At 39.2% G+C, this 15,332-nt stretch overlaps 1 protein-coding gene across 17 annotated transcripts in view; it reads left to right on the top strand.

Annotated features, from left to right (window-relative positions):
• Positions 1-15,332, top strand: part of MPDZ (multiple PDZ domain crumbs cell polarity complex component) — a 105,177-nt gene that overhangs the window by 86,149 nt on the left and 3,696 nt on the right. For all 17 annotated transcript variants that reach the window (XM_087886259.1, XM_087886254.1, XM_087886258.1 and 14 more), the window contains 7 exons: positions 709-795; positions 1,516-1,612; positions 2,917-2,960; positions 6,055-6,177; positions 7,954-8,058; positions 13,697-13,809; positions 14,435-14,558. In XM_087886259.1, coding sequence (XP_087742385.1) covers positions 709-795; positions 1,516-1,612; positions 2,917-2,960; positions 6,055-6,177; positions 7,954-8,058; positions 13,697-13,809; positions 14,435-14,558 — 693 coding nt within the window. The remainder of the gene's footprint in view (positions 1-708; positions 796-1,515; positions 1,613-2,916; positions 2,961-6,054; positions 6,178-7,953; positions 8,059-13,696; positions 13,810-14,434; positions 14,559-15,332) is intronic.

Genomic DNA, 15,332 nt, shown 5'->3' with positions numbered 1-15,332 from the left:
CTATTCAAAATTACAACGTCACTGAACAAAGTGAGTTACAACTAGTCCTCGCACTTAAAACCGTTGCATCCCCACAGTCGTGTGATCAAAATTTGGGCGCTTGCAACCGGCATGTATTTAGGATAGTTGCAACATCCATATCATTGCCATATGTGACTTCCCCAGCTGGCTTCCAAGAAGCAAAGTCAGTGAGGGAAGCCAGATTCGCTTAAAAGACCACATGATTCACTTCAGAAGTGCAGTGATTCGCTTACCAACTCTGTAAAAAAAAGGTCATAAATGTGGGCATGACTCACTTAACAACCACCTTGCTTAGGAATGGAAATTCTGGTCCCATTTGTGGTCATAAATCAAGGATTACCTTTATTGTATAAGATAGAAGTGCCTTTTGTTACAATTGCTGCTAAATAATGGTGTTCCAATAGTTAGCATGTTTATATAATGATGTTTATAGACAGATCTTTTAAGTGAGCCTTTAAATGCACGTAATAGGCGTGAAGCATGAGAAATATTTATGCCCATTTGGGATTTTAGGTTTGAGTCATCCAGTCCCAATATTGATTGCTCACTATTATACAAATTATGCAATTTTTTCAACTGATAATTGTATCCAGTGGCAGGCTGGTGTATTTATTTCTTTCAACTAAGAAATTACTTTATTGATCCCTGATCAAGACTATTGTCTAACCAATTATGTCTTCTTCCTAGTGTTCATTAGGTGTTGTTAAACTAGAAGTTGGAAGAATAAAGGCGAGTTCGTTCCATTCAGAGAGGAGAATGTCTCAGAGCAGCCAGGTTTGTAACTATTTGCACCAATTTCATTTGGGGGGGGGGGGGTCAAACCGGTTATTACATTTTAAAAAGCAAACAAGGAAAATTTGATTTTGCTCTGACATGATTTTTCTGTAGAATATGATCAAATATAATAAAGCCCACAACTAAATTCCATAATTGGTTGAACCGGCCCACATTAAATATCTTTAAAGGTAATATTTAGGAGACCAGTTCACAAGTTGTAAATGTCAACATTTATCTACCAACACACTGAACAAACATCAAATTGTCGTTTTTATAATTTTTGCTATCGCAATTAAAGCAGAGTAAATCGTCAAAGCAGTATTGGTATAGAGATAGAGGGGGTAGAATTGATCGTATTTCTAATGGCCTTATAATACCTCCCGTTAAGATAATTGCTTAAGAACTCTATTCTGTAAGGAAAATAATATGTGTCACATGGAATCATGAATGTTTCTTTAAATAAATTTATCTCTACCTGGGTCCAATAATTAAACCATACCAGACAATTTTCCAAAGCCACTGTTATAGTTGAATATATTGTAGCCTGTATTATTTTTAGATCCAGATTTTTTATCTTTGCTCTTATAGAAAGCATGTCCTGGATCCAAACTGGTAGGTATATTTCCAGAAAAATTATGTGTGATGCTAAAATATTAGATAGAATTGGTTTAGAAAGACAGCAATGATTCCTGAATAATTTTCATGTAATTCTCTAAGGTCAGTGAAGGAAGTGGCAGCCTGACATCATTCAGTTTCCCAGGTGGTGGTTCCAACCCGCCTGAAAGTTATGAAAGCACTTTGAAGAAGAATTGTTGTAAGTTTCACTAGTCATTATTTATATTGTTTATTATATTATATTATATTGCTGTGCCATAAAATAAATGAAGTTCTTATTGCTGTCCTGTGACAAAATGTGAACAACTTTAAAATGATTTATTTTTTATAAGTACAGATAGACCTTGAGTTGCAATGGCAATTAGGACTGGGATTTCCATCGCTAAGCAATGCAGTTGCAAAGTGCGTGAGTGCATCACTTAGCAATGGCAGTCTCTGTTGCCATAGTTAAGCAAAGATTGTGGGACATTAAATGAGGATTGATTGCAACTTCCTGCCGCCTTCCAACCAAAGTCAGTGGGGAAGCTGGCAGGAAGTCACAAATAGTAGGTACCTTGCAAGCAGGCTAGCAAACAGGTACGTGACCACTGCTGGGTGCAAACGGGTGCAAGGGAGCGTGCGGGCGGCCGGGGAAACATGGTACAAGTGCAGTGGAGCTTGGGATGGCTGCATTTGGGTGAAGGAGGTTAGAGAAGGGTTTGCGAGTGGTGGGGGAGTCAAAGAATGAGCGTGGCAAGGCTCAGGGAGAGTATGTTGGCTGTGGTGGAGGCGCAGAATGAATGCAGTGAGGCTCAGCAAGGCATGATACAAGCACAGCAAGGCGTAGGTTAATTGCTGCTTGTGGAGAAGAATGCATGAATGGCGGTGGAGATACAGCATCAGCACAGCAAGATTTGGGAAGGGTGTATGGTTGGGGGGAGCACAGTGCAAGCTGAAGAAGGCTCAGTGAGGTGGTGGCAAGTAGGGGAGGCTCAGTGCAAGCACAAGGTTCCAGAAGGGTGCACAAGGGTGTGTGGGTGGGCATTGAGACAAGTGCAGAGGGACTGGGAGCTGGCACAAGTGGGGGAGACTTAACTGAGCTACTTGTGACATTCCCTGCTGGCTTCCCCATTAATTTTGCTTGTGGGAAGGCACCAGGGAAGGTTACAAATCACGATCACATGACTGGGGGCATGGCAACTGATAGTTGCCAAGTATCCAGATTGGGATCACATGAGCACGGAAGTTCAAAAGACAGTAAATGATATTTCCTCCAGGCATTTCTATAATATAACTAAAGCAATTTTTTTTTTCAGTATTGCAGAAAGAAGATGAGCACCAACCTAAAAGCATTTTTCTATGTCTGCTCTAGCTATAGAGCAGACATAGACAGTAGACAGTAGCTATTGTCTATTGATGAGAATATTTTTTATCTACTCTAAAAAACAAGATAGCCTTTTAAAATGCATGAAAATTCAGCAGTTTGAAAAAAAAATACAACCATAATTTCTGTGTTTTTAATAGTGGCATCTGAAATACAAGGATTGAGAACAGTTGAAATAAAAAAGGTAAGTAGGTTCCAGCATATTTAATAAAATAAGAAAGCATTGGAGGAAAATATACTGAACAAAGCTTTCAGTGAAAAACTAAGTTTTAAAAAGAAACTTTTGAATTTATACTAAACAACATCACTGTTTTTCATCCTGTGGGTTAAGATTTAAAAATATTTTTTCTAACTTTTTTTGTGATTGTTCCCTTAATTAAGAATGACATAAGCTTTGTTCTTAAGTATCTTTTATCTTTCAGAATTATGATTATTGCTTTCTCTTTTTATTTAAAAAGAGACCTGTTCTTCATTATATGAATATTTAGACATCTGCAGGGGAGGGTTTCTTTTTAACAGAATTATTTAAAAAAAAATCTGGTACTTTCCTGGTCCACTTCATATTACAAGGCACCCGATTCAGTTTGATAGAAGCTTCAGAGCCTGTTCACTGCAGGACAGGGCAGGCTTGTTATTCAGGAAATGGAAGCCCACAGCTCCCTTGAGGATGCAAAATAATTTGCATGATAGTACATATGGGCGATGTTTGTTCATAAACTTAATATTATTTTGAAACATAACATAGTAAGTGTGTGTGTGTGTGTACCAGCAAAGCAAGAGTAACTGCAATCTTAAAAACCTACTTTAAAGAAGGATAATTTTCTAAAGAAAGCTTTTAAAATGTGCAAATGTGGTAAGAGGTGGTAAACTGCACTGCCTCCTTTCCAAGAAATTTGGAAAATAGAAATTTTCATGAAGAAGCATGATTCTTCTGCTACCCAGTTGCTTTGGAGAGGTACCATAAGAGGTAGATGGTCATGCTATCTGGTCCTTTAGATGCTGATGCTCAAATCCTTGAGCTCCCGGTCAAGTTTCCAGGGGCAAGTTTTGATCTTGTCTGCAGCAGCAAATTAGCTCTGACGAAAACCGTCTGCTAGGGTGACTAATGTTAAAATAACCGTCAGTGGTAAGGTTCACAAATAGTTGTGTTCACTTTAATCAAACACAGTGATTGACTGACTACTTTTTCATCAAGTATGATAGAACAGAACAGAATAGAATAGAATTTTTTATTGGCCAAGTGTGATTGGATACACAAGGAATTTGTCTTAGTGCATATGCTCTCAGTGTACATAAAAGAAAAGATACATTCATTAAGAATCATAAGGTACAACACTTAATGATAGTCATAGGGTACAAATAAGCAATCAGGAACAATATCAATATAAATCATAAGGATACAAGCAACAAAGTTACAGTCATGCAGTCATAAGTGGAAGGAGATTGGCGGGAATGATGAGAAGATTAATAATAGTGCAGACTTAGTAAATAGTTTGACAGTGAGTTAGCAGCTCTGTCCATATTGTAGCTTTGGCTAGAATTTGGACTATTTTTGAATGATTATGTGCCATAAGACCCGAGGCGTCACAGTGGTTAGAGTGCAGCACTGTAGGCTACTTCAGCTGACTGCTAGCTGCAGTTCGGCAGTTCAAATCTCACTGCCTCAAGGTTGACCCATCCTTCTGAGGTCGGTAAAATAAGGACCCAGATTGTTGGGGGCAATATGCTGACTCTATAAACTGCTTAGAGAGGACTATAAAAGCACTATGAAGTGGTATAAAAGTAAGTGCTATTGCTAGTGCTATTGTTATAGGTCAGTGTAGACCACTGACTTAACTAGGGAATAGCAGATAATCATTTTCCTTATTTTTGTTTCTAGTATGTAGTACTGTTTCAATATTACAATATTGGGAAAGTTTTGATACATAAATTGCTTGTTTTGAAAGTTTTGATACATAAATTACCAATTATAATTTCCACTGGCATTATGTTTTAAATCCTTCTGAAATGGTTTTAGTTACATTTTTTTAAAAAAATAGACATAGCTTTTGAAGCTACTGTATATTTAACAGGCCATTTCATATTAGATTTTGCAAGATGAAACAAGTGTATTTACGTTAAAGTTGTGGGTAAAACATACACTAGGGAGCATGATTTTATACGATTATAGTACTTCCCTAAAATTCTTAATGAAAAGGTGTATTTCATGTGTACTAATGGCATTTAAACATTCATATTTTATTTGTTTCTTAATGAGACACAAAGGGTATTGTCAATAAACTAGGAATCAAACTAAAAGCTAATGTATGCTGAAATCTATCAAATAAATTTTTACAAATATTTTATATTAATGTTTCCTTGTAGGTTTCAAAATGTTCACAGATCTCTTCCATTTACAGACATAAACATTTGAGCCATTCATTCAAATACTTATTATAGCTTTCCCATTTTGGAGTGCAATTTGGATCAGTCAAAACTTTCCATAGTCTGCAACCAGTATGGAGTTGAGAAAAAGAATTACCTTTGTCTGTTTTCTTTTTGATCACACAGAATATCTTAGAAGTAAATTTTATACAGACTGTCCTGGTCAATACACAGAAAACAAAGTAATTAAGTTAAAATAGAAATTAAGCAGCAAAACAATAAGCACATACAATATTTCTCGGTGCTCTCTGGAGGAGCTCTTGATTGCTTATGAGGGCAGTCAAAGAGGGGCCTTAATCTAATTTCTAAGGGGAGGCTATTTCCGAAGAAAATGTAATAAATTCAAAACATTGTGATCCTCAAAAGTAATACCTCCATACCAAGTGATTTCCATCCAGGTGAATTGTGATGAGTCATGAGTTAATATAGCAAGCAGTTAGGCCGCCTACCTGCTGCAGATAGGAATGCAGCTGACACACCAAAGAAAGCTGGATAACAGCACTCCTGGCAACTGCCTCCATGTTTCCTTCTAGCAATAATTGCGACTCCATTTTGGGTTGTGAAGTAAATTGGTATGGGTTTTGAAAAGGTACTTAAAAATAAAGTCAGAGTTTCTGCTTACTCTTCCATGCCCTGTAAGAGATATAATGACTGTAAAGTCTCACATTGTGATTCTTGGGGTTACCGTATCAACACCTAAAATTTAATGTTGTTTTCTACATTAAGCCAAAGCCAGCTAATCTGTCATGATTAGAACCTGCCTCTAGCAACAGAACAAAGTAAACTTTTATTTATTTATATTTCCTATTCCTAAACCACCCATCTCTCTCTGTTGTTTGCATTTGTTCTAACAGGGTCCTTCAGATTCTTTGGGAGTTAGTATTGCTGGAGGAGTAGGAAGCCCTCTTGGTGATGTTCCCATTTTTATAGCCATGATGCATCCAAATGGAGTTGCAGCACAAACCCAGAAATTGAGGGTAAGAAGGAAACAGAAAATGTTACGACACTATTCTTGCTTCAAGTAACCTGATCCAATTTTGTTTTTATTTGCGTGTTAATCAGGTAAGACAATGGTAAGTAACCTGTGGTTAGCTGCTTGTGGCCTTTAGCCACTATGTAATGGCTTCCAAATCACCTCAAATCATATTACTAATTGTTGTTCATATTACTACTAGTTGTTCAGCAGTTGTTCTGCTGAACAACTATCAATTTTAAGTGACACAGTGGTATGATTGTTTGTTTGTTTGGCTTGATGGTTAAAGATGCCAAATGGAGGTTGTAAAAGGGTCCCTGTTGTGAGATGGGCAGCCATATAACTTATTTGAATAAATCAATAAAAGCTTTATGAATCCCAGAATGAGTATCTATACTTTAATCCCCCATCTTCCCCCAAAAGAGAAAAACAGCTGAAAATTTTCCAAAACATCCTGTTGTTTTCAGGGGCCAAGAAGCTTTAGTCAAAAGAGCAAAAGATGACCTTCAGTTCCATGAGGGTTGACCATATTTAATGTAAGTAAAGGTCATCTTTGCAAAAGAGAATGCCATCTTAGGGACAAGAATGCTTCACCAATAAGTATGGGAGGTGATCAGAGGTGGTATTTAGCCGGTTCTGATCGGTTCTGGAGAACGGGCAAATACCACCTTTGACTGGCCCCGCCCCCATCTATTCGCTGCCTCTCAAATCCCAGCTGATTGAGTTCCAGCTGAACGGCTGGGTCTTCTTTTGTTACCCTGCACACGGAGCTGGAAAGCAAGTTAGTGGGGTGAAGAGGAAATGGAGATTTTGCGGTATCCTTCCCTCTGGAGTAGGGTGGGAATGGAAATTTTGCAGTATCCTTCCCCTGCCATGCCTACCAAGCCATGGACACAGAACCAATAGTAAAAATTTTTGAATCCCACCACTGGAGGTGATTCAGTTTGGAAAGTTCTAGTGAAAACTGCAGAAATGGGAACACCTCTTCAATTTATCCAATGAAAAGAATGTTTTTGTTTCTGTATTGCCAGTGATTATCTTGTTTACAGGGAGTCCTCAACTTAAAACTGGTTGCTTAGCCACTATTTGACATTACGACAGATCCCCCCAAAACTAACTACAACTCAGTCACCCACAGTCGTATGTCCACATTTCAGGTGCTCAACCACTGGCCCGCATTTATGACGGTTTGCAGTAATGTGGCTACTATTTACAACGTTTTCCCCAGAAACTGATGTTTACTTCTGGCTTCTGACAAAAAAAATGACCCATAATCACCAGTGGGTTTATGACCACCACATTCACTTAACAACCATGGCAAAAAAGGTCATTAAATCAGACTGTCTCCCATGAATGCCCTACTTAACATCATGATTTACAATTGTAATTGCAGGGTCATTTATGGTCTTAAATGTAGAACTATCTGTACCAATCAAATTAAGCCACTAAGTTGTACAGTTTTATATCACAAGGCCCAAATCCAACCAAATATGAGTTATTTATTTATTACAACTAAAGCAACCATCATTTATTATATTCAAGACCCACTTTTTAATTTTGGAAACATGGAAGATATTTCCGATTATTAACATTGAGCAATGTCTTGGCGGTATATATTGGGAAACCATAATAATTTTTGCTTGTTTAAGAAACACCCTTATGCTTGCAATTTAATGGGAAAGAAAGTGTTAATTAATGACTTTGCAACAATTTAGTATGATTGATTATTCCTCTCCCCCCTCCACCCCCTCCCCACATATATCTCACTTTCATCATACAGGTTGGAGACAGGATTGTAAGCATTTGTGGAACATCTACTGAAGGCATGACTCATTCCCAGGCTGTCAGTTTGCTGAAGAATGCTTTGGGCGCCATTGAATTACAGGTAGGAATGTTGCCTGCAACTTAATATGTACAAGTGGTAGAATTCATCTTCCAATTACTGTACTTTTCGGAGTATAAGACACACTTTTTTCCCCCCTAAAAGAGGGGGGAAAGGTTGGTGCGTCTTATACGCCAAATACAGCCATTTTTGGCCTCCCAAAACCCTGCCCCGCATGTCCTGTTTTGCCAAAAATGGGATGCGCAGAGTGCTCCTGGGGCCTGGAAGGGCAAAAACGCGACACGGGTGTTTGGGAGGCCAAAAACAGGCCTGTTTTTCCTGAAATGGGTCCCTTTTTTTGCAAAAAATGGGGGTGTTTTGCCCTCCCCAGCCCCCAGGAGCATTCTGCAGGCCTTCCAAACCCTCTGTGCAGGGGTGAAATTCAGCAGATTCTGACAGGTTCTGGAGAACCGGTAGTGGAAATTTTGAGTAGTTTGGACAACTGGCAAATATCAGGTCTGGCTGGCCCCAGAGTGGGGTAGGAATGGGGATTTTGCAGTATCCTTCCCCTGGAGTAGAATGGAAATAGAGATTTTGCAGTATCCTTCCCCTGCCACGCCCACAAGCCACACCACACCCACCAAGCCACTCCCACAGAACCGGTAGCAAAAAAACTTGAATTCCACCACTGGACTAATTGCAACCTCAACTAATTCTGTTCTTAGCTTTGTAGATGATGTAAGATTTAGAAAGTGAAGCCTCAGTTCTCCTCAAAATCAACAAAATTTGGAATAAATGCTTAACTTTGGATGCATATTTATGATTCTACATATTTTTCCCCCTTCTCTTATGCTTACCCTTGGTTTGCTTATAATGCTCTGTACCATCAAGACTACTGGATTGCCTGCTCTTCGAATGGCTTCCATTGCTTGCTCATGGCTTGCATCTCTGAGATTTATTCCATCCACCTGAAAATTTCACCACTGCCTCTGCATCCCGTTTTTCGCAAAAACTGGATGTGCAGAGGGTTTGGGAGGCCTGCAGAGTGCTCCTGGGGGCCAGGGAGGGCAAAAACCTTTTGTTTCTTATTTACCTTTTCAAAATCTTGGTGCATCATATACTCTGGTGTGTCTTATAGTCCTAAAAATACAGTATTCATATTATGATTTATATATTGTGATGGCTATCTGGAACCATATGCCAGCCCTATAAGATAGGTCAGATCTGGAAATCAACTGCACAGGAGGCCTGAAACTATTTTTATTGAAATTGATTGTAATAACAGAATCTTGCAAATAGGCTACTTCTCTCCTTCTTATACTACAGAGAATCAGGGAGGCATCTTTCTGGACTAGTTTCTTTTTTTAAAAAAAAAATACTTTATTAAATTTCTGCAAAACATAAAATATAAAAACCAAACAAAATTATTAAGGAAAACTATAGGAGAAGAAAAGGTGCAAAGGAATTTTAAAAATCCAAAAGGAAATAACTTTCACCTTTCTTTGATACAGTTACAAATATGTATATCAAAAATTCAATAATATCCAATATTTCTATAATCATAAACACTCTTAATCAGCAAATCACACACTTAATATATCATTTTTATATTCTATATTCCGTTTCCCCGAAAATAAGACATCCCCTGATAATAAGCCCAATTGGGCTTTTGAGTGCATGCACGAAAATAAGCCTCCTCCTGAAAATAAGACCTCCCCGGAAATATTTAAACACAGAGCTGGAAATTGGGTAAGACAGCAAGAGGAGCCCCATCTTGCTCCACCCGTCTCAAAATAATAAGACCTCCCCGAAAATAAGGCCAAGCGCTTATTTCGGGGTTCAAAAAAATATAAGACAGGGTCTTATTTTCGGGGAAACATGGTATTCTGTATTGGTTTTTAGCAAAAAAATAATAATCTAAAAGTGGTTTCCACATAGAAAAAGAAAGTTAGACAAAGTCTTTTCTTTAAGGTAGTCAAAATTTGCCATCTCAGACAATTCCATTAACTTCAGCATCCATTCTTACCATCTCTGTGCAAAGAGACGTTTGACTACAGTTATTATATACAGAACAATTCCCAGCTGTTTATCCATCAGATCTAAAAGAAAAACATCTGGTTTCAGTTGTATATTTGTTTTAAGAATTATTTCAATTAAAGTACATTTAAGGTGATATAAAGTGCTTTCAGACTGATTACATTTCCAATATATGTTTGACATGATGATACATCTTTGATAATTTATCGGGTGTTAAATATCAATGATACATTATATTATAGAAATTATCTTTCAAATTAGAGTTCAAAGTAAATTGTAATCTCATACTCCACATGTTTTCTCACTGATGTAGCATTATTTTATATCCCAAAGAAGAAGACTTTAATCACAAAGTCTTCTTGTATATTCATTTGATACATCTTGGCAATACATGCTCCTCCTTAGAACACAAATTCAGTTCAAATTTAGTTCTCTCATTTTTGTGAAACCAAAATTATTCTTATACAAACTTAAATCTTTTTAATACATCAACATAAGCAAACCATTGACATGTAAAACCGTCCTTTTCCAATTTTTCCCTTGTTTTTAATTAAGTTTCCTTCAGAAAAAGTCACTAAATCTGCATAAGTCAACCAAGTTTGTGTGGCTTATCATTTCTCTTCTATGGAAAGCTTCTTGAGATGATAACCACATCTCACTGTTATGGACTTAAAAGTCCCTCTTGTACCCAGGCAGTAGTTCACATGTATTTTCATCAAGGTCATTTTTGCTCTCTACATCCATATTTATAGTACCTTTTAAAAGCTACACAATAATCTTCAATCAGTATGTCTTTTAAGGTACATTTGGAGCATAAGTTGAAGCACAAGGTATTTTGCAGCTGATCACATCGTCACACAGGTAAATTTGCTTTAAATAGACAAGATTCTATCCAACCCACTGCTGTGCAAATGACTGTTAGCTCATTCCTCTTTGTGATCAGCTGCAATAAAAAACGTCCTAAACATCTTTATTTGGAAACCAGGCATATGGCTAATGTTATCATACCGGCAGCTTGTCTTGGGCATTTAGATCATAAATCTGGATATCATTGCTATATTTAAGTGTTTAAAAATGATTATAAGCAGGAATGTGTTTATTTAAGGACTTGGTTCTATTTGCAACTAGACATAATAATAGTGTTTTTCTATATGCCATGTGTATTTATGGAGGCCTAGGGATATACACGTAGTCCTTCACTTATGAAAGATCCACGAAAAGCTACTTATGACCTGGTTTCAAATTTATGGTTGCTGCAGTGCCCCCCCCCCCAGTTGTTCACCCTTATGACTGACACAGGGATGATACAATGGCTGACACCCCCCCCCCAATTTTCCCCAACCCATCCCATCAGCTCCTTGCAGGCCTTTGGCCCAGTGGTGAAATCCAAATTTTTTTACTACCGGTTCTGTGGGCGTGGCTTGGTGGGCGTGGCAGGGGAAGGATACTGCAAAATCTCCATTCCCACCCCACTCTGGGACCAGCCAGAGGTGGTATTTACCAGTTCTCCAAACTACTCAAAATTTCCGCTACCAGTTCTCCAGAACCTGTCAGAACCTGCTGGATTTCACCCCTGCTTTGGCCTGCTCCCAACCCAGTCATTCATCCACCCAAGCTTGTGGGCCAGGCCTTCTTCCCATCCTGGGCCTACAAGTTCTAATAGCTCCCCGTGCACCAGCAGCTTCCGCTACCTGGCTTTAGGCTTCTTAGGGTGGCTGAGTGGCTGGGGTTGGGAGCAGGCTGAAGCCTGCAGTAATCCTGAGCGGCAGGGATTGGATCAGGGGGTGCCTGAGAGGATTGGGAAGGCCTTGGGAATCCCAGTACAGGCAGACCTGAACCTGCGCTAAGTCTCCCAGGGCCTCCCCCACACTCAAGGCACCCATTTAACGAGCCAAACATTCATTTAATGGCCTCATCAGGGAAAGTAGGGGAGGAGGGGTCATTAAGCAAGGCCCATTTCACTTAATAGCCATCACCATTTGTAATCATAATGAATAGGTTCCTTTACGGTCATAGGTCAACAGTTACCTTTATAATTGAGAAATGAGCTTGCTGTGGAACCCATTTTGAGTTTGAGTTTATTTAGATTTATATACTGCCCTACTCCCAAAGGACTCAGGGCGGTGAACAGCCATAGATAAAACAGATCCAATATAAAATTTAAAAAACAATTTAAAAAACATATTAAATAAATTTGGCCCATACTAATTAAAAAACTATTTTTAAAAACAAATTAGAATTAAAATTAAACAATTAAAAAGAGTTAGGCCAGCCCCGCTTGTTGGAATAAAAAACTCTTGAGGGCACGGCGGAAAGTGCGTAAATCCGGGATCCTCCATATCTCCGGGGGGAGCTCGTTCCAAAGGGCAGGTGCCCCCACAGAGAAGGCTCTCCCTCTGGGGGCCGCCAGTCGACACTGTTTGGCCGACGGCGCCCTGAGGAGCCCCTCTCTGTGCGTACTGGCCGGTGAGAGGCTACCGGTGGCAGAAGGCGGTCTTGTAAGTACCCAGGTCCTGAGCCATGGAGCGCTCTAAAGGTGGTAACCAATACCTTGAAGTGCACCCGGAAGACCACCGGGAGCCAGTGCAGCTTGCGCAGGAGAGGTGTTACATGGAACCGCAATGTCGCTCCCATAACCACCCGCGCAGCCGCATTCTGGACCAGTTGGAGCCTCCAGGTGCTCCTCAAGGGGAGCCCCATGTAGAGAGCATTGCAGTAGTCCAGGCGGGAAGTGACGAGGGCATGAGTGACTGTGCATAAGGAGTCCCGATCCAGAAAGGGACGCAACTGGCGAATCAGGCGAACTTGATAGAAAGTTCCCCTGGCCACATCCGTCAGATGTTCTTCTAAGGACAGCCGTGTATCCAGGAGGACGCCCAAGTTGCGAGCCCTCTCCGTGGGGGCCAACGACTCGCCCCCAATAGTCAGTGATGGCACCAACTGACTATATCGGGACACCGAAAACCACAGCCACTCGGTCTTGGACAGGTTGAGCCTGAGTCTGTTTCTCCCCATCCAGATCCGCACGGCCTCCAGGCATCGGGACATCACTTCAAGGGCATCATTGGGTTCCCTCCATTCAGATCAAATATGCAGCTTTCTCTGAATTTCTCTTCAAGTTCAGAAAGAAATGATTATGTAATCATCATGTAAGAGCAGAGCACTAGTTGAATGGTCATTGTAACATGCACAAAACAATTACTACCTAGACCTATGTTTCAGCCAAAAAGTGAGATAAGAGAGAAAGAGAAAAAGGGAAGAGAAACTGCACAGATGTTAAAATCAAACAAGCTTGCAATACATAGCAATAAAACACATGGCTTAGTTTAATCTTGAGGACAGGATGAATAGGAAGTGGAAATGAGTGAGTGAGTTCAGTAGCTAGCTATGTATATTATTTGAGAAATGAAGACAAGCCAAACCCACATAGGAGCAGAAGAAAACCAAACAACATTCAGTTGCTTTTGTAGGTATAGTTATGCTTCTTAATATAGAGCATTTTGGAGTTCTTCATGAAGTTGGATGATATTTATTGAATATAGCTCTATGCATTTAAAACAGAGAATATAAAAATTCAGAGTCATTTTTTGTTTTGTAGAGCTGTAGCCATCTTCTATATAATGATCTGTATACTCATTTGTTTATGTTTAACACTAACTTTCAGGTTGTAGCTGGTGGAGATGTCAGTGTCATAACTAGCCAACAGCAGGATCCACCAACATCTAGTCTAACATTTTCAGGTCTAACATCAAGCAGCATCTTTCAGGATGATTTGGGGTGAGTTTATCAACTTAATAGTGGTTAATATGGATTTTTCTAATTTAACTATCAAATCCACAGTAAGAAAATATACTTGAATTCAGTATCCGTTCTACTTGAAATTGGCAACAGTCTATTGCAAGCTTGAATGTCAAGATTTTTATGATTAGGGAAGTTGATTGAGGCTCCATTATTTTGGTGAACATAACAAAAATATACCATTGAAAGGGTTTAATACAGAACACTGGTAATAAATAATAGTGGAGGAGGAGGAAGAGAAGGATGAGAATTGTCAGCCCAAATCACTTCGTTGCAGGGTGAAGACATCTTCATTAAAGGTTATTTATGTGTGTGTGTGTATGCAAGTTTTGGTGTATTCGGGTCTTTTCCCGTGTAAGATTAATAGTATCTTGGTGACGTTTCAACGAGGTCCCACTCGTCATCTTCAGGCGAAATTTGTTTTCTACGAAAACAAATATACACACACACACACGTACAGTACAGTACAGTACAGTACATACATACGTACGTACATACAGTATATGTACAGTATGTATGCACATATTAGACAATCAAGCATGTTTAACCCATCTATTGCTACAATGAGCAGAACAGTGAAACAACTTTAGTGTGTTCATTATAGGCCCCCTCAATACAAAACCATCACTCTGGATCGAGGACCTGATGGCTTGGGCTTTAGCATTGTAGGTGGATACGGAAGTCCTCATGGAGATCTGCCCATTTATGTTAAGACCGTATTTGCAAAGGTAAGAACTTGATACTAAATTCATTAGCTAACTAGTTGTTATGTTTTAAATCGAGACATATATTTCAACGTGGTCCTTTCTGTCTTCTCTAAAATATTGATTATGTGCCACCATCAAGTCTGTGTTGTTCCTTATCTAAAATGATTGGTAGATGACTAAGACAGCAGAAGGCAAACCATTGCCTTCAAGTGGGATTGGTGTGACCAAAGGCAAAATATTATACAATCCAAATCATCTAGAATAGAGGTTTTCAACCCTTTTCATTTCACAGGCAGGACTTTCAGGTAGCAAAACCCAAAATCCCATGACATCCCAGGTGCTTGGGCTGTGAAGGAGAAATAGAGATGGTTCACCTGTGGTGATGTCATGGGAGATGGGATTCTGGGTGAGAGGCACACCTGTAGTCTCTTTGCCAAATACCAGTGTTTGAAAACTGCTGATCTATAAAGTATGAGATGTCTTACCTCTAGCTCTTACCTTGCTTTAGTGTCTTGTTAACTTTGTCCTGCATACCTTGCCCTACATGTGTGATGCACTGACTTAAATGCCTGATGGAAACAAAAAGGAAAAAAAGACAGAAATTTTGATAATGCTCTTATTTCACTATCTGTCGTTTAATACAGGGCACTGTTATCTCTGTAAATCTCATGCATCTAATATTTATATACTCCAGGGCCTCCTTTCATTTTTGTGCATCCTGGAATACACACACACAGTAGTGACCTAGATTTTTTATTATTCAGAATTTGTCCACAAATAAAAAGATTTGCATTA

This window comes from Pantherophis guttatus, chromosome 2 (assembly GCF_059756535.1).
Source record: "Pantherophis guttatus breed Tessera chromosome 2, ASM5975653v1, whole genome shotgun sequence".
In the NCBI taxonomy this organism is placed as follows: Eukaryota; Metazoa; Chordata; class Lepidosauria; order Squamata; family Colubridae; genus Pantherophis; species Pantherophis guttatus.
This window is presented reverse-complemented; position numbering and strand designations above follow the sequence as displayed.